General features: G+C 38.3%; 1 protein-coding gene across 3 annotated transcripts in view; it reads right to left on the reverse strand.

Moving 5' to 3' along the window:
• LOC149172951 (coilin-like) overlaps positions 1–20,352 on the reverse strand; it is a 373,642-nt gene that overhangs the window by 240,025 nt on the left and 113,265 nt on the right. Inside the window, exons 4-5 of one of the 3 annotated variants that reach the window (XM_089424466.1) lie at positions 18,209–18,526; positions 16,788–17,105 (exon numbers count right to left, since the gene is read on the reverse strand). The exons of 1 other annotated variant lie outside the window; for it this stretch is intronic. In XM_089424466.1, the coding sequence (XP_089280592.1) occupies positions 16,788–17,105; positions 18,209–18,526 (636 nt within the window). The remainder of the gene's footprint in view (positions 1–16,787; positions 17,106–18,208; positions 18,527–20,352) is intronic. One more of the 3 variants, XM_089424467.1, reaches the window with a different exon arrangement.

The following is a 20,352-nucleotide window of genomic DNA, read 5'->3' on the forward strand; positions in this document are numbered from 1 at the left end:
TCTATTTCAATGCTTCATCAGGAGTATCAAGTTCTGTAATATGGAATCTAAGATCTTGAGAAATAGACATCCCTATCAACCCACGTGCTTGATCTTGCCTATTTTCCCATTTAGCTGCCTTATCTTCATCTTTCGGTTTGGTTTTTTGGCCTGAGGCTATTCTGTAGAGACCTTTACTTCTAAGTAAATCCACAATGTAGGACCACCATTGGAAGTAGTTGGTGCTGTCAAGAATAACTTGGCATAGACTTTCCATTTTAACAGAAACTGAAGCTATAGATACTGAAACTAAGTGTTTCAATGGAAAGATCTCGAAAAATTAGGTTGTTTCAAAAAAAACGGTTCTGAAAATGGCTTCCGGATGAAGAAGTTATGGCTTTTTGAAGAAAATTTGATGAAGATGCCGACGAAGTGAGGAAATGAAAAATCCGCCCCCACAAAAAGGAGACTTGAACTCAAGACCTCTACTCTCATAAATTAGCTTTGGACCAAGTGAGCTAAACAAAAAGTTTGAGAGAGAGAGAGAGAGAGGAGGGTTGAAGCTTTGGGTTTCGTGCTTGCTTTGAGAAAGCTCTTTTTCCCTACAAAACAAAAAACCCAAAATCCAACACGGATATACAAAAAAAAAACGAACCTTGTGGCTCGAAGTTAGCTTTAGCTGGAAACTAAATATTTTCCTCAATGTTTCTGATTTTCCGAGATCACACTAAGGCGCAGCGGAAAAGAGCATACACATGAGAAAAATCTTTCCTTTCTGTTTCTGATTTGCCCAAATCGCACAGAGTCGCGGGGCACAGAGCATACACAGAAATGAAAGGTATAGATCTGGTAATAAAAAAGGCTAAATAAACCGAAACCGAAATAAACAGAGAGAAAATAAATGTAAACTGCAAATAAACACTGTATACCTCCAGATCTTAAAAATGACGTAGCCAGGGCTACCGGAAACCTTTTCGCATGAAACGAAAGGGGTCCCTCACTGGAACAGATGCTCCCAACACAATAGAGCAGTTCTCTCAGCCCAAAAGTAGTCAGAAACAGTAGATCTAGGAAACGGCAATCGGATGCAGTTCTACCGGCTTCAGATTTGGATCACCAACGGACACGTCCCTCAAATAGCTCTGATACCTTGTAGGAATTTACAGGGTAAGTTCCTCAGACAAAACACCAAAGGACACCGCTCACAAACAGATCACAGATCAATACACCAGTATTTTGACGTGGTTAAAACCCTCAAAGAGGGAAACAATCCACGGCCTGAGCCAACGCGGCCACTTCAGGCAATTTATTAATAAAAGAATGAAATTTTACATAAGCTTCTCTTATGAACAGTTAACCTATAAATGACCCTCCATGCTCTTTAAATAGAAATCATGGACCAATCGGGTGCTAAGCCACGGATCAAGTGTCGGTAATACCAAGGAGAGAATGAACCGTCAGATCACTACATATCGTGACCGTTGGATTGTAAGTTACAAAATGTACATAGTAAAGAAACACACTTTACCTAACTCTATACTAGACCAAGTTATACTTAACTATTTCCTATGTGTCGGAATATCCTAACAAGTAACACCAGCGCAATTTAACCCCAAAGTTGTTCTTTATTATCCAGGAAAAAATTACACGCGCTTTTTGCTTAGTACACGACTTAGAGATCGGATGGATCAACTGACAAATGACCTCCTAATTAAAGATAAATCCTCCAACAGCTAGTTCGAGTGATCCTCGTCAAACCAATCTCAACCGTTGATGAAGATTAAAATTTATTTTAATCTCATCCGTCGAAGTATTTAAAATATTTGAAGAAATTCGGATTTTTAAATTAAACGCATTTTAATTAACTGAAAAATTAAATTTGAGTTAATTTCCCCAAAATTTTGACTTTGACTTAACCCCAGAGATCAAAGATTTAAAATTTATCAAAATAATTAATTTACCTTAGTCCTTAAGCCTCTTAAAATTTAATTTTTAAGGACCGACGAATTTTGCCTTTGGAGAGTTTAAATTTACCTACAGCCTAGAACTAATTAAATTTACGGCTAAAGATTTTAATTAATTTTTGGCTAGAAAATTTAATTAATTAACCTGAAGGGATAAATTATTTTTCCACCCCTCAAAACACTTTACATCATGATTTTCATATTTTTTTACATCATAAGGTGGAAAACCCATTTATAATAAATCCTCACTGATTACCCATTTCTATGAAACAAATATAATCTAACAGACCAATCAATTTGTAATAAAATAACCTAACCAAATAGTTAGAATTATTCCCAAATCACTTTTACATAGACTCAATCTAGAACACTAGGACTCGCCTAAGATCCCAGTGACGAAATTCATTTCGACTTCGGGGTGAGACTGAAAGAAAACTCTGCAAACCATCGAGAATGAATCGGTGAGACAAAAAACCTCCCAGAATGTAGATCATCACTAGAAAAGTAGGTTTACCTAGGTCGTTACATACATGACACAGATCTGTTGAGATTATTTACATCATATACAGGCAGAATGGGTTTACATTATAACATGATAATCAAGCTGATGATGATAGCTGAACGGCACGGATACATTGATCATGCGCTATCCCTTTTGCGAAAAAAGGGGGTGAGCTACTATGGGTCGTTGAGACGTAGTGGTCAACAAGAGTCTTGACTCAAAACAAAATCCCTTACTCATGAAACCCATGAAGCAAGTCAATATAATAATTTTATTTTTCTTTACATCTCATTACATAAAATCATAATTACATGTCGTTATGAAGACCGAACCTAGTTACACTTTTCAACAAGGAAAACCCAATCAACAACTCTTCCTTAATAACTTCACAAGATAGTCCACGACTCTTGACCAAGACATAGCCTTCCTCCACACCAAGTTAGCCTTTTCTTCCTTTTGTAGATGATAACCCTATCAACAATAACTTCAACCTAGCAACAACAACTTGTAGCAACAACAGAACTTCGATCCAACAATAACTTCGACCCAGCAGTTAGCCCAGCAGCAACTTCAACCCAGCAATTAGCCTACCAACAACTTCGACCCCACAGTTAGCCCAGCAACAAGTTCGACACAACAGTATCTTCGTCCCTCCAGCAACTATCCCAATAAATCCACACGAGTGAGAGAGAGGCAAACTCAAAAACTTCGATCTTCCTTCTTCCAGCGACTTTGCATGTTTTCTGCTCTTCTCTTAGATATCAAACTTGTGAGTGTGAGTGCTCCAAATGAATTTGAACTACTTCAATATATAGGCTCCTGGTGAGGTCGAATTACTTTGTTAAAGGCCGACTTGATCTCCTTGAGGTCGACTTGGTGTGGAGGTGACAAATAGCTTATTTGACTCAATAATAATTCTTTGTACGTGATACAAAAGCCCAAAAAGGGTCTCTTTAAATGGACAATGACTCTAATGACTCAATATAAATTCTAGAAGTCCTCAATGGGGACTTTGACCTAAGACATGATGACCCAACCATGAAACCCATGCTTTCATAAGTCATAATTATTCTTTCTTTTGATAAAACATTTCATTGACTCAAATACAATTTATGAAGACCGAACCTAGTTACATTCTTCAACACAAATGACTCCCCATAGTTTAATATAAATATAGATTCATTGAAGATCAAAAAAATATGAGATCGTGTGATTTTTTGTTAGCTTGCTTTTCTCATTGACGGGGCTCGCTTCAAGGTCGCATTTGTTTTCTATGCTCGCACTCCTTGAGTCTCACTGGCTCGCACTTCTTATTTATGTTTTTCTTTTCTATTATGGTGACTCGCACTTCACTTCTATGGCTCAATTATAGTTTACAGTGGTTCAATGGATAGATATTGTGTTCCGCATTTGGTTGATCATACGTTACAGTGGTCTGCATTGCATCGTATCACTATGGTTTGATATTTTTTATTTGGGTAGCGCAACTATATTTCTGTAGCTTGCTCAATTTCATCTCTGGCACTCTCTCCATACGCAGTGTCATTTCATATGACAATACATTGCATCAATGACATTGTTCTATATATGGTTTCGTATTTCTGGCTCAAGATTATAGTGATTCGACACATCATGCTTTATGGCATCGATCGACCTCATCGCTTGGCATCGCTACGACTACTATGATTTCTCTGGCTCACTATAGTGCTCACTTTTGGCATCGTTCATGTACTTTATGGCTTTTCGTCTCTCAGCGACTTTATTCTGAGTAATTATATTAATGACTATGTATCACATTATTTCGCATGGTAGACATACATTGGCTTGTATGCCAGACAAACTATAGCTCTATATTATGACTCAGATGGCAAACAATCTATAGCTCCATACTCGCATGGAAAACAATCTATAGCTCCATACTCGCATGGCAGACAAACTATGGCTCCAAACTTGCATGGCAAACATACTATTGTTCCAGACTTGCATGACAGTCAAACTACGGCTCCAGGCTCGCATGGCAGACAAACTATGGCTCCAAACTTGCATGGCAATCAAACTATGGCTCTAGACTTGCATGGCAGACAAACTATGGCTCTAGACTCGCATGGCAAACAATCTATAGCTCCATATTCGCATGGCAAACCAACAATGATTCGTATAGCTCCACATATGGTCTCGCATAGCAAACCCACAATGGCATCAAATGTCAAATACTTTTGATGTATGGCATCGCTTCTATCTATGGCATCTTTGTGGGGCATCATTTCTACACTCAAGGTATGACATTGTTTTTATATCTCTGTGTTATAAAAGGCCGTGATACATGTGACATGACTCTTATGATACAATGAAAGTGACCCTATTATCTTGATACATGATTATGACAGTAATCTAGTTGCATAACAGTTATCTTGATTTGGCAATGATGATTATGATCTATAAGGCAGTGACCATGATATATGATGGCAAGTGATCCTACATAGCAGTATCTTTGATATGAAAATGACTTTGATCACAGCAACTATGATATAGGAGGGTAGTATCTTTGATTGGCAGTGACCCTATTCGATAAGACAGTGACCTTGTTGGATTAACAGTGACACGGATATGACAACACCCTTGATGGCAGTGATTACACAGTGGATGGCAGAAGTGACGTTGTATATTGCAGTGATATGATTGCATCTCTATTGGACTTGTCTCGTTCAATTCGCAAATGAAATTGTGAACTGACTGCGAAAATTTCTAACCTGAAATTCTACTGCAACTACTGATTTATTTCACCTACTTATTCTTCACAATGAGTTATTTACGAAATCCCTTCAGCAAATATTAAAATAAATTCTACTAAAGTTATCACATAATTACACAAAGAAAAACATACACAATTGACAAGAACCAATCGCATCAACACAGTTGTTTTTGGACAACTGTCCCCAAAAAAAGCCAATGTGGGAAAACCAGTGCAACAGATGAGGATTTTATTAATCTTTTACAAGGAATGATTTTACAGAGAAACTAAGAGAAAACACCTAAGACTTTCCCCTGGAAACTTTCTAACACCTTGGAGACCCTTATCCTACTTCTACGTCACTCTATGTGGCTCTGCGTCCCTCTGTGTCAGCTTGTGTGACCGTTGTCTCCCCTGGACTATGTCTCCCTCTGCGCTATCTCTCAATGTCCCTGTGTCACCTCCTCCTTAGTCATTGACTGCTGCTGATGCCCTCCTCTTCCTCCACCCTACAACTCTCCCTCTAAAATCGATCTCCTTTTCTTTGAGAATCGATTTTCCTTGAGATAATGAGTATCTACCGGTGTGTCTCCAAATGATCCTCAAGTCTTCTCTTATACTTTTCCTGTTGATGAATCAACATCCGAGATTAAGTCTCTGATCAACGGCTAAGATTAAAACAGACTTGAACCTCATCTCTTAGAAGCTTCTCACCCTTATCTTTATCAATACCGATTAATATTTTAATTTTCCTAAGTTTAGTCCTAGGAACCCATTAAAAATATTAAATATTTAATAACTCCTTATCCAGGTGGAATTTCTCCAAAGTATTTATGGGTCTTGGAGATCTCATGTGCCTTAGCCTCTCCACCAAATTTCAAGGCTAGAGTACATCTGATGCTACCAAAAATCAACACTCCCTCTTAGCGAGGAATGTGCTCTAACAATGCTTCACCATAGAAGCATCACACTGATCCTCCGCATTGGTCATTTGTTCTGATGCTTGACCTGTTGCCATACATCCATTGCATTGTTGCTTCCTGTACTGATGCCCAAGACACTACCACTGCCACTACTTTATTTGTATTGCAGCTCCTTCTCAACATGTTGCATCATGATGCCCATAGCACTGCCAATGTTAACTGCTGCACTGCAACTCTCAATACCTATCTATTTCTGCTACTGAAATGGATTTTTCACCATCCCCATCTTCTCCCTGAAATAAACAAAGTTTGTTCTTCCTAGAGCCTTGTTGAGAATGTCTACCACATGTTCTCCTGTAGGAGTGTACCTCAACTGTACTGCCCCTCGTTGGACACAATCTCTGACAAAGTGACACCTAATATCAATGTGCTTTGATTGATCATGAAATACTAGATTTTCAGAGATCTTGATGCAACTCTGATTATCACACAAAATCCTGGTCGCTTCCATCCTTCTCTTGAATAGATTCACAAGCAATTTCCTAAGCCATATGGCTTCGCATGACGCTGTGCTAGCTGCCATATATTCTGCTTCCACTAATCTCAAAGCCACAGATTTCTGTTTTCTACTACACTAGGAGGTCATTCTTGATCCAATGTTAAAACAGTACCCAATTGTACTTTTCCGATCTGCTGAACTTCCAGCCCAATCTGCGTCAGTGCACCCACTCAGCATGATGTCATTACGTTCAGTGTACAATAGTTCATGCTCGACTGTTCCTTGTATATATCTGAGAACGTGTTTGGCTATTGCCCAGTGCGCCCTCTTGGGTTCCACCATGAACTGACTGACGGTGTTGACAGCGTAACAAATGTCTGGCCTGGTATTGACCAAATACATCAGGGACCCTATAAGTTGCCTGTACAAGGTGGGATCAACATATTTGTCTTCTAATGCATCAATCTTCTTCCAATTGGTGATCATTGGAGTAGTCATAGGTCTACAGTCCTGCATTCTGAATCTCTTCAAGATCTCTGTAGCATATCTCCCTTGTCCAAGGAAGATCTCACCCTTCTGCTGCCAAACTTCCAACCCCAAGAAATAATGCATTTGTCCCAAATCCTTCATGTCGAATTTTGTGGCTAGGTTCTTCTTGCAGTCTTTGATGAGCCCAGATGATCTTGTCAGAAAAAGATCATCAACATATAACACCAAGATTAAAGGCTCATTCTCTACGACCAGATAGTAGAGATTAGGATCTACGTCACTCTTGACGAACCCCATCTTCTACAAGAAGCTATCAATTCGACCATACCATACTCTAGGTGCTTGTTTAAGCCCATACAAGGCTTTCTTTAATCTACATACATGACATTTCTTCTCATATGTCTCAAAACCCTCTAGTTTTTCAATGTATACTTCCTCTTCTATCACCCCATTCAAGAATGTCATCTTGACATCCATCTGGTGAATCTCCCAACCCATCTGTGTTGCAAGGGATATCACGGTTCTAATAGAAGTATACCTGGCTACTGGGGCGAAGGTTTCTTCGTAGTCTATCCCTTCGTTTTGAGCATACCCCTTAACCACAAGCCTGGCTTTGTATTTCTCCACACTGCTGTCTACAGCATATTTGACTTTGTAGATCCATCTCGAACCTACCACTGACCTATCCTGAGGCCTAGGTACCACTTCCCAGACATCATTAACCATTATAGAATTGTATTCCTCCACCATAGCATCTACCCATACTTGATGTTGAGCGGCCTTCTGAAAACTAGAAGGTTCCCCAACCTAAGCTACTAGGGCCTGGTATCTGTCTAGCTATCTTCGCTTCCTTTTATCATTCCTGGGTGCACCAATGAAGTACTCTGCATCTCATAAAATCTGTCGGAGTTCTCGTCTCGTTCTTCCACTAGTAGTGGGTACATCTATCAGCTCTTCCACTTCCTGACATTCCTCATGTTCTGAAGCTTTGCCTTTAGGGGAATTGTTGGTACTAGTTTCTGCTGGTCAAAGTGGTTGGACCAACAGATCATCTTTTGACTGCTCCTCGGAAAGAATTTCTCGGGATTTCTTGAAAGCTTTCTCCTCTATGAACTTTATATCCGGCCAAACTACTACCTTCCCACTCCTTGGAAGATAGACTCTATATGCCTTAACATTCTCGCTATTTCCCACAAGATATCTAAGTTGCACAGGAACAGATACGGATACGGGGTTTGAAACGGATACGGCAAATTTTCAAAAAATCTGGATACGATACGACAGGAAACGGCACAATAAATATATATATATATATATATATATAATAAAAATTTCATATTACCATTCATATTTTAGAGTCTAGATTAGATCTAAAGACTAAAAATACATAATCAATTATCATCTATGATCTATCATGATTCATCATCATCAATTCAGCATAAACATTGTCATCATCATTAACAATTATTATAACATTCATGATTCAACATATCATCAAGTTTTTGTTTCAAATTTCAATCATCAAGTTATCAACATGACAAGTTACACCATCATTACCAAAATTAATAATGCATAATAATTACTACATAGTACAAAGTACAAAATGAACTATGACTGACAATCTACTATCATTATTCATAATTCATATGGTTGTTCAAAAGTTTAAAAGTTAAAACACCATCATAAATTACATTTACATATCAAATATGTCTTCATGCATGCCACTAAAAGGTTCCACATCCTCTCTAGAAGTGGGACTGGGAACATTGCTACCATGTCCACTTGAAGATCCACCTATTGGTGACTCCGCATCAAACAAATTCATATGACACATGGAATTCAATGTCATATCCATGTCAGGCAACTCTGGTTCCATGTCCCATAATTTGGTGGGCCCAAATTTGTATTCATCTCTCTCATGTGATAGAAAGCGAAAGTTTGAATGAACATATACTAGTTCATCAACCTTCTTAGAGCCCAATCTGTTTCGCCTCACCGAATGGATGAAATCTTATGTACTCCAGTTCCTTTCTGCTGAAGCGGAACTAGCAACCTGTGACAAGATCTTGATGGCCAATTTTTGGATATGTGGAAGTGACCCACCATAGAAGTTCCACCACTTAATTGGACTTAATCTGGTCTTGTCCCGCATACACTCAATATCACAAACCCAACTCTCTGATCCCACAAAATGAGAAAATTGTGCACAAATTTGAAGCCCAATTTCGGGATCTACAAAAAGTTTTCTAAAAGCATTTTTAAATCCTTTTGTGACTTTTGGGTCTTTGTTTGGTGCAGTTCTTTCTAGATCACTTAGCAACTAGGCAGCATAATATTTTGGATTCACTGCATAGGCTAAAAGGTGCAATGAGGTGGACATCTTGTTCCACCTTTTGGTCAATATATATTTTACTTCTCTGTAAAAGAATTCATCTAGGTCATTCTCGTTGGAATTTATAACAAACCTTATCTTCTCTATCATGGAATCAATGCCCTCATACACCTCTCCCAAATTAGGCATATTTGTGTCAAACATACGGAGCAAATCCACAATTGGCTTAGTAAATGCCAAGAGGTACTCCACCCTATCCCACCATTCATCATCAACAACCAATAGTTTCAATGCTTGTGCTCTATCAGATTGGGATTGCCTCCATTGCTTCCAAAGAGAACTGCATACCATTGATTGTAATGCATCTTTCACCTGCATGGCCCTTGTTAAGACTACGATGTGAGAAGAAAATCAAGTCTTAGCAACCTACAAGTGCCAAATTGCCAATGTTTCAAATTTCAACAAATTAAAACCCATAATTTGATTGAATAACTATTATGATTCACAAATCATGACATTTGAGAATCCAATTTAAATATTTGAATTTAGAGTCAAAAATTAGAATTTATTAAATAAACTTTAAAGTATAGGTACCTTAAGGAGCTCCAACTTAGCAAATTCCCTGTAGATGCCTTGGGACATGTGGTGGTTTGTGATAAAGGCTTGAATTTCTTTTGCCTCTTCAAAAATAACTCGAATCCACTCAATTTGCTTCCCTGTCTTGCTCAACATGAGGTTCAATGAATGTACAACACAAGGGGTCCAAAAGATGTGCTAATATTTGCCTTAAATAATTAGGCCTGCTGCTCTACACATTGTTGCATTGTCAGTTATTACTTGGACAACATTTTCAGGCCCCACCAATTCAATTGTTCAATCAAGATGTTAGCAATGAATTGAGAATCTCTCATCTGCCCCTCACAATCCACTTCCTTCAAAAACATTGCCCCCTGTGGGCTCTGAGCAATCACATTGATCAGAGGCCTATTTCTTTGATCTTTCCATCCATCAGAAATGATGGACACCCCTTAAATGAACCATGAATGACGAATGGGACTTAATTTAGCCTCCAAATCTAACTTTTCAGCACCCAACAATGTGGTGCGTACCTTCTCATATCCAGCGCTCTTGTACCCTCTTGGGCTTCATTCACTGCTTTATCATCTTTGCCTAGTAAGGAGATCGCACAAGGTTAAAGGAAAGACCATTTGCATAAATGCATTGGGCTATAGCTACATTTGCTATCTCTCGAGCGTCATTATTAAAACTCTTTTCAAGCAGTCCCAAATTTGACCGCTTTGAACAAACAATTCCATGATAATGAAGTGGAGGCTCTGATGAAGATGCTCCCAACCTTGTTGGGTGTTTTAAATGGGAGGCAAGATTTGCCTCATTTGTTTTAGCATCTACCTCGCCTTGTTCTCTCTCATATTTTGCAAATTTTGCCTTTCTTAAACCATTTCCATCTGTCTCGTTCTCTTTAGGTGGGCCACAACATATACGAACCCCATTGCCTTTTAACCCAAGCAAATGTGCTTTAACCTGTGTGTATGATCCCTTATACTCCTTTTTACACTCACTACAAACCCATGCCAATGATCCACTTCCTTGGATCTTCCCAACAGTAGTTATATATTTCCAAAGTGGTGACTTTGGATCAACTTTGGGGGCTAATTCAATTTCATGTTCCACTTCCTCTCCCGCATGAATGGCTGAACTTGAAGTTACCATGAATGGTGATGATGATGATGATGTAAATGAAACTGAAAAAGAAAATTGACAAATATCATATATGTACTTCAAAAGTTCAAAACAAGTTACAATTTACAAACTTAAAATTTTAAAAAACTAAAATATGTATCTCAGTTTTCAGATCCCAAGAAAACCCTAGAAAAAATGAACAAACTGAACAGCAAACCGGAACCCTAATCTATTCAATGATTCATGAACCGATTTATAGTTCATAAACTGAACATCAAACATTTGGATGCTTGCTTTGTTGCAAACTCAGTGACTCTAAACCCTCTTAGGCTGCTTACCATCTCTAGGCACAAATACTCATGTAAATTGATAAGGACGAGTGGTTGTACCTCTCATTTTTTTGTGCTACTGATATGTATTGAGATGGCAGCGTTGAATCTATCAAAAGTGCACCCATGTAACATATTCGTGGTTGTAGCAGAGGGTAAAGGCAGAGAAATTACATGGGGTCATTTTCCTGAGGTCAAAATTTTTGAAGTTGCACAAGGGACTGATGATTAAACTGAAGATATATCATTGTGTATACCAGGTTCTTCGTATCATTGTTTACCATCATTTTATGTACATATATCAGCTCTCAGATTTAGTATATTGTGGTGTTTATTCTTGTTGGTTTCTTCATATCCTTGTGACTGATATTTGGAGGCTACTTGCTGAAATAAGTCCCAGGTTCCACTAGTTTGTTTATTCACTGTGTTCTTTAATGTTAAATCAGAAAGGGATTGTTTATGCTTGAATATATTATGATCTTCAGTTTGTGATAAGTTATGGATATAAACCATGCTATTGAGGATAAATTTGCCATAAACTTTAAAGTCTTATTTATTACTTACCTTAGACAAAACAGTCACTCTCGACAGCACAAGCAGCTCGAACAGAACAATCACTCTCAATGTTTCCAGTAAGTTGTAAAACCAGTCTCTCAGCAGCGATAATGGATGAAACAGTTCAACAACTACAAGTCTCGACGACGATGTTTCAAGTCAACTGTAAAACCCGTCTCTCGGCGGCGATGACGGATGAAACAATTCAACAACTACACACTGCACAATAGTTCTCAGCGCCGAGCGGTGATGAAACATGAAACACAATAATGTTTCAACTCTCCATGGCTATATTGTTTTAACTCTCCGACTCTCTGCGGATATCCGACACTTTTAGGTTAGGTTAATGTAACATGTTCGGTGGTGATAATAAAAAAAATAAAAAATTGTTGATTTGGGGTAGCATCGGATGTGCTCTAGCCACGGAAATTGGTGGAGACGCTAAAGCATATGAGATCTCCAAAACCCAGAAATGGTTTGGGCCGAATCTAACCAGTCTGGGAGATATTAAAATAATAATATTTTTAATGGAGTCCCTAAGTCTAAACTTAGGGAAAATAAAATATTAATGTGAATTAATATAACATTGAGTTAGAATGGTCCAAACGTCATGGATCAAGCCAGATCTAATCTTAGTCGTTGATTAGGGACTTAATCTTGGTCGTTGAATTGTTAACGAGAAAAATATAAGAGGAGGCTTGAGGGTCACTTGGAGAACACACCGAATTGATCAAGAATTCGATTTTCTAGGGCAGGGCTTGCTGAGGAAATCGAAGGAGTGATCAGAGTTGCAGCTAAGGGGCAGTGAATGCAGTAGCAAAGAGGCAAAGATAGTACTGAGAGCATTAGTGCAAAAACCGGGAGAGGGTTGACGCAAAGGCAGCTAGAGGCCACGTAGAGGCAGCCAAGAGCTATGCAGAACCTGAGGAGGGCCAGTGTGGTAGACATAGAGGCCCTAGAGGCTGACGCAGAGCCTCGAGAGGCTGACGCTGGGAGATTTCATGGGGCAGATTGGGGCTGATATATGTCTCCGACTAAGAGGTACTACTGTCGAGGGCATTCTCTATTGGGTGAGCCATTTCTGGCACCCAGATTGTATTCTGAAACTACTTAATAATAAAACCCTTAAATACCTGCATTGGTTTTCTCGCATCAGGTTTTTCTGGGGACATTAGTCCAAAAATAACGATGTCACTTGTGTGCTTGTTTTTCCTTCAGTTGATGATCTGTATGTGTTGAGACTGTACTCGTATTTATTTTCAGTATTTACATGGTAAATAGCTTGTTAATTAACAGAACCAAGTAGGAAGAAATAAATAAGAAAGTACAGGAAGGATTTCTAACAGTTAGACTTAGAAATTCCAACAAAAATACGATCGAACACTTTACGAATTAAAACAATCGATCGTTCCCGACGAGCAGAGTGGGTCATTTTCGAAAAAACGCTTTTTTTTCTAGCCAACACGTTTCACGATTTTTTAAAACGTTTTGATTTAAATGGCAAGATTTTTTGACAAAACGCTTGTAAAAATGGTGGGGATAAAAACTTTTCGTTTCCATGAAAAAAAACGGCATCAAAAAGGTTTTTCCGACGTTTTTCCTCTCTTTCGTATCCATATCCAGATCTAGAACGACAAAACGACATTTTGGGGTTGGAGGTAGTCGTTTCTGGCAACTTAGCAAGATATCCTTTCTTAGCAGTTTGATCTAATTTCTTTCTCTTCTCTTCGAGTATACAACAATACGCCAAACTCCCAAATATCCTGAAATGACTGACTTCAAGTGTCTTCCTGGTGAAGAATTTTTCTAGAATGATTTTGCCCAATGCCTTGTGCGGAGTCCTGTTCTAAACATAAACTATTGTGTTGCATGCTTCTACCCACAGGAATTTGGGCATATCCTGATCGTAAAGCACTGCCCTAGTTGCTTCCACAATAGTCCTGTTTTTCCTTTCGCTACTCGATTCTGCTTCAAATTGTAAGGAGTTGTCCACTCTCTTCTAATGCCTTCCCTAGTGCAAAAATCGGTGAAGTCCTTGTCAACATACTCTCCACCATTGTCTGAACGCAACACTTTTATCTTCTTTGCTGTCAAATTCTCCACTAGAGCCTTAAACTCTTTGAATCGAACAAAAACCTCATCCTTGGTTTTCAAAAAGTAGATCCAAGTCTTCCTAGAATGTCATCGATGAAGATGACGAAGTATTCGGCACAACTAAGAGATTTTGTGGACATCAGTCCGCAGATGTCTGAGTGTATCAATCCTAGAACACTCTTAGCTCTATTGTTACTTCTGGAAAACGCTGCTTTGGCATACTTTCCTAGAGCGCACCCTCTGCATACATCATCTCGTTCGGTACTTAGTTCTGGAACTCCTGATACTGTTTTCCTGAGAATTCTCAGAGCTCCATGGTGTAAGTGTCCCATCCTCCTGTGCCATAGTTCATTCAAATCTTTATCACCATTGTTGCCTATCAATGCCATCGGAGATTCTAGTTGTAATCTATACAGTCTGTTACTTCAGATTCCAATCTAGGCCTTCTTTTTCCAACTCTGGTGTTTGACATATACTTTCTCCTTAATGAAGAAAACTTCATAGCCTTTATTTTTAAGTTGAGATACAAAGAGTAAGTTCATCCCCAATCCTGGCACATGCAGCACATTGGTTGCTCGAAGTCGCTCTCCTGCTTCGATTTGAAAGACTACAGTACCTCTTCCTACGGGGGTACACTTTTCCTTATTTCCCATGGTGATCAAAAATGCAATAGCCTAATTCGTAAACTGTCATGGATATTCCACTGGAAAGTTCGTCACAACAGATCTGATAATATTATATTAAAATATGAGATTCTACACTATTATAGTTTTATTTAATTTCTAGATCAGTAAAATTAATTGTAATTAGTGCATGCATGTAAAAGTAAATCAAGCAGAAAAGTAGAAAACAACAAAATAAGCTCACACACACATAATACACAAGATATTCACTCTAGGAAACCCTTTCGAGAGAAAACCCAGCTAGAATGTGAGGTCGCTTCGCTCTCTTTCTCTATCTGGAAATATGGCTGCAAATACAAAGAAGTAATGTCTATGGCCTATGGTTGCTACAATGCACAGATCCTCTCTATGTGCTCTACCCCCTATCTCTCTTGGCTATCTTTGCTCTAGTATGGAAGAAAATGCTCTCGAAAAAATGGAATGCCTCTACCTCTTAGTGGCCCGATTATAACACAGCCTGATAGCCTTTTAGTGGTTAATTTTAACAACATCAACTCTTAACTAGAGTTACAAAATAGACTCTTCTAGAATAATGGGGCTGACGCGGCATCCTCCCAAACTATAGGTGTGAAAACAGGAAGGTCAACTTCTGAGTGGCATAACTTTTGCATACGGACTCCGATTGACATGATTCTTGCGCCATTGGAAAGCTTTCTATGTGTAGAATAGCATGAAAAGGTGTGATGCTATCGCGGCACAGTTTTACCCCTAAAAAACATCGTTTGATGCCTCAAAACACTCTCGGAAGATTTCGGACCCCGTTTTGCCAAATTGGGTCCCACCAGTAAAAACGGTCTCGTGAGTTGATTCCTCCACTTTTTCCACTCCAAATGCATCGAGATGGATGACAAACAATATAATGATCCAATTGGGATCACAACCCGACTAAACTGGTATGCAGCAATGGTGGGAGAGACAGCTAGAGATACGATCTTTTCATCGTCTTTGCTAACCCACATGTCTAAGTCAATTTTTAGTTACCTGACGTTCACTTCTTATATATATATATATATATATATATATATCTTAGGTCAATTGACACGACGATCAACCTTTAATAGTTTCAACTTGTACGGGCAATGGCAAGGGTATCGACAACAATTGCAGTGGTCCTCAAAACAATTGTGGCAACGCAAAATAAGAGTCGACAGCTAGAGCAATGCAATGTTAGTAGCAGTGGTGGGTTGCTTGCACAAGCGACGGCTTGTTGCGGCAACTCTGATACCAACGCAATGAACAAAGTTCATATACTCAAAGGAATGCTCTAATACCAATGTAACGAACAAGGTTCGTATACACAGCAAAATACTTAGAAGATCTGGTATATGTAAATATCCATTATAGGATAAGTAATAATATATAAGAATATTTGAATACAAGTAAGATGACGATGTTTACAAATGAGGGTCGCATATATATACCTAGGTAGGTACGCTTTCACGAATGGTCATGTCCTTAGAGACATGCCTCTTCGATATTAATCACTAGTTAATGTTCACTAATTAATTATTACTATATTTACATTATTTTTATATAAATTGTATTCATAGCAAATCCACCCTTCAAGAATGAAACAGATGTCAAATACTCTCAAGAGAGCATTATCATCAAATCACAAAAATGCTGATGTAAAGCATGACTAAGCATAACCTAACCAAATAACGACTGCAATCAAGCACATAGAGTCAGTGGTAAATATACCAAAATTCAAGATGACCTGATATAAGTCAAAGTCGATATGGTTTAAGAACATTAAAAGAGAAAAACATAACATCAAAATAAAAATTGGCCCCAAAATATAATTTTGGGTTCTAGGGCACAATATGGTCGCATGAAGGTCATGTGCAAGTTCCTTTTATGCCAACAAGAAAATGCATAAAGAAAAGGAACGAACAACTCCATTACATATCAGTAACTCGAGGGAACCTTATCAATACATTAACAGCATTAATGGCTTTAAACTATACAGCACATAATAATGCTTAACATAGAAGTAGGTTGTGCACCTTTCAGGACATCTCTCTGCCATATGATCATTTTGCAGGAACTTCTCCGAATTTTTAGGTATCTTCAAACATTTCTCATTTTTATCTTTTATCTTCTTCTTTGATTTATGCTCTTTCAACTGCAAAGTATTATGATCTTCTGCTTCTATTTTTCCCGTTTGAATGGCTTTAATATTATTCTCATCCTCTACAGTGTCACAGTGCATCTCTCTGTATGGTCTTTCTTTCTTATGCTTCTTGTGGATGTGCTTATCATCCCTAACTTCCGCAGCAACCTGCAGAGAATTACTGTGGTTCTCATCCATGGAATTTCCCCCCCTTCCAAAGAAAAGAGACAAGCGCCCAACAATTAATATGTGAACAAAAAGGGATAAAACTGCAGGATAACTAGTAAGCACAACATAGATTTTGATAGTATATCTACTCTCAAATCTAAATAAAAATCTATATTCACTGGTCTAAGTACTCAGTTTCCATTTTGATAAAGGAATATTCCAAACAAACAGAGCAGGCTACATGGTGGAAAGTAAGTTGGCTTTGAGAATGTTTGAAATATTGTTACTGTTACGAATGGCCAACATACTGCCAGTTAGTGTATTTTACATGCCAAATAAAAAAATTAAATTTATCTTTCACCATTAGAAGAATGTTAGTCACAATTTTCACGCTTTCTTAAGGTAGCACTGAAAAAGGCACTATAATAAAGACAAATAGACTCAAGTGAAATTAAGTTAATGTTCACCAATGAGTCATGACCATATGAAACTCCTCCTGAAAAGAAAAGTATGTGACATAGTAACAAATAAAAGTGGGGCCAATGCCACAATGGCAGAACCCTTGACAAGGACGTAAAGAACAGCCCTGTATAGGAAGACATGGATAACAAATGATGTCACAGGAGAATGCAAGCCAACCAAACAAGAAGTGGAAAGTTGAAAAAAAGAGACGCTTTTAGTCAGTGTTTGAACCAAAGGGCAAAGCCGTGTTCACATAATCCCTCTGAAGTCACCAACATTGAGCTCAATAATGTCATATAGGGAATGGCTCAGACTGAAAACAGGCAGCAGGTCTATGAGATACAGCTGGAAGTGAGTGCTCTGTCAACAAACTTCTAGAAGATGGAGGAAATATGGAAATGCACTCTTGTCCACAAAATTATTCTGCACATGGAAGGGAGCAACAACCTGCTATACTAGCAAACTAGAAACAAGAAGGATGTGCCTCAATCATGGAATTACTTGGCAACAGGAGAAGCAAGGCACTCTTACAACTTGGGGTTGGAGTAATCCCCATATATGATATTATGAACGTCCATGGGCAACATCAATAAAATAAGATGCAAAGAATTCAACATCCGATGGCTTTAAAATTTTAAACTATACAGCACATAATAATCCTGGACATAGAAGAAGGTTGTGCACCTTTCAGGACATCCCTCTGTCATAAGATCATTTTGCAGGAACTTCTCTGAATTTTTAGGTATCTTCGAACATTTCGCACTTTTATCTTTTATCTTCTTCTTTGATTTATGCTCTTTCAACTGCAAAGTATCATGATCTTCTGCTTCTTTTTTTCTTGTTTGAATGGCTCTAATATTATTCTCATCCTCTACAATGTCACAGTGCATCTCTTTGTATGGCCTTTCTTTCTTATGCTTCTTGTGGATATGCTTATCATCCCTAACTTCTGCAGCAACCTGCAGAAAATTACTGTGGTTCTCATCCATGGAATTTCCCCCCCTGCCAAAGAAAAGAGATAAGCGCCCAGCAATCATTATGTGTACAAAGAAGGGATAAACTGCAGGATAAATAGCAAGCACAACACAGATTTTGATAGAGTCTCTACTCTCAAATCTAAATAAAAATCTATATTCACTGGTCTATGTACTCAGTTTCCATTTTTGATAAAGGAATATTCCAAACAAGCAGACTAGGCTACATGGTGGAAAGTAAGTTGGCTTTGAGAATGTTTGAAATGTTGTTACTGTTAGGAATGGCCAACATACTGCCAATTTGTGTATTTTACATGCCAAATAAAAAAATTAAATTTATTTTTCACCATTAGAAGAATGCTGGTCCCAATTTTCTTGCTTTCTTAAGGTAGCACTGAAAAAGGCACTATAACACAGACAAATAGACTCAAGTGAAATTAAGTTAGTGTTCACCAATGACCATATGATATCAAGGACACTCAGAAAATGCACCAAATAATAATAAGAGCAAAATAAAGAGTGCCTAAGGCAACACCTCCTGAAAAGAAAAGTATGTGACATAGTAACAAATAGAAGTGGGGCCAATGCCACAATGCCAGAACCCTGGACAAGGACGTAAAGAACAGCCCTGTAGAGGAAGACATGGAAAACAAATGATGTCACAGGAGAATGCAAACAAATGATGTCACGGGAGAATGCAAGCCAACCAAACAAGAAGTGGAAAGTTAAAAATTCAAAAAAGAGATGGTTTTAGTCAGTGTTTGAACCAATGGGCAAAACTGTATTCACATCAATCCCTCCAAAGTCACCAACATTGAGCTTGATAATGTCATATAGGGAATGGCTCAGACTGAAAACAGGCAGCAGGTCTATGAGATACAGCTGGAAGTGAAAGCTCTGCTCCTCTAGCATCCAAGGTCAACAAACCCCTAGAAGAGGGAGGAAATATGGAAATGCACTCTTGTCCACAAAATTATTCTGCACATGGGAGGGAGCAACAACCTGATATACTGGCAACCTAGAAACAAGAAGGATGTGCCTCAATCATGGAATTACTTGGCAAGCGGAGTAGCAAGGCACTATTACAACTTGGGGTTGGAGTAATCCCCATATATGAACGTACATGGGCAACATTATAAAATAAGATGCAAAGAATTCAACATCCGATGTCTATTCTCAAAAAGAAAAAAAACGGACTTCAAAAAAGCAAAAGCTAGCATAGATCCATCTTAACACTGTATTAATTAAGTGCCAAGAGAAATGAAAAAAACCTAGGTGCAAAACTCATAGTGCTTAAAATATTTGTAGTTAAGATGCACCTATGGCTGTTTATTTTTTATTTTTTATTTTAAGTCATCTCTTTCTTCCTTTTCTTGGCACTAGATGTAGCTCCCTTCCAGGAGAAACTGGAAAACGAGAGAGAGTTGTAGCTCTCTGCAGGTTGCAGCCTGCGTGCTGGTAAAGGACTGCACCAGTACAAAATCATTGTAAAAAGAATTTCTTGAAAGAAGATAGAGACATATTGCAGCAGGTGGTTTTTCTCCCGCATTGGATTTCCACCTTACATCTTGTGTTCTTTGGTGTGACTGTCTATTTTCTTTATTCATGCTCATTGTTTTATGGTACTGATATGCAAGAATAATTCAAAAAATCAAATAAGGAAGATTTGGTAAATTGCTAGATAATACTGATTCACCCCCCCTCTCAGTATTATTTCCAACAATTTGGTATCAGAGCAGGTCCTTCAGAAAAGCTTGATCGCTTGAAGGTAGATCGTTCATCATGAGCAACTACGAGAGAGAAGCATCAATCAGACCACCCGTCTTCGATGGGACAAACTTCAATTATTGGAAG

This window comes from Pinus tabuliformis, chromosome 4_2 (genome assembly GCF_031772625.1).
Source record: "Pinus tabuliformis cultivar Carrire ecotype Pingquan chromosome 4_2, CPIR1, whole genome shotgun sequence".
NCBI lineage: Eukaryota > Viridiplantae > Streptophyta > Pinopsida > Pinales > Pinaceae > Pinus > Pinus tabuliformis.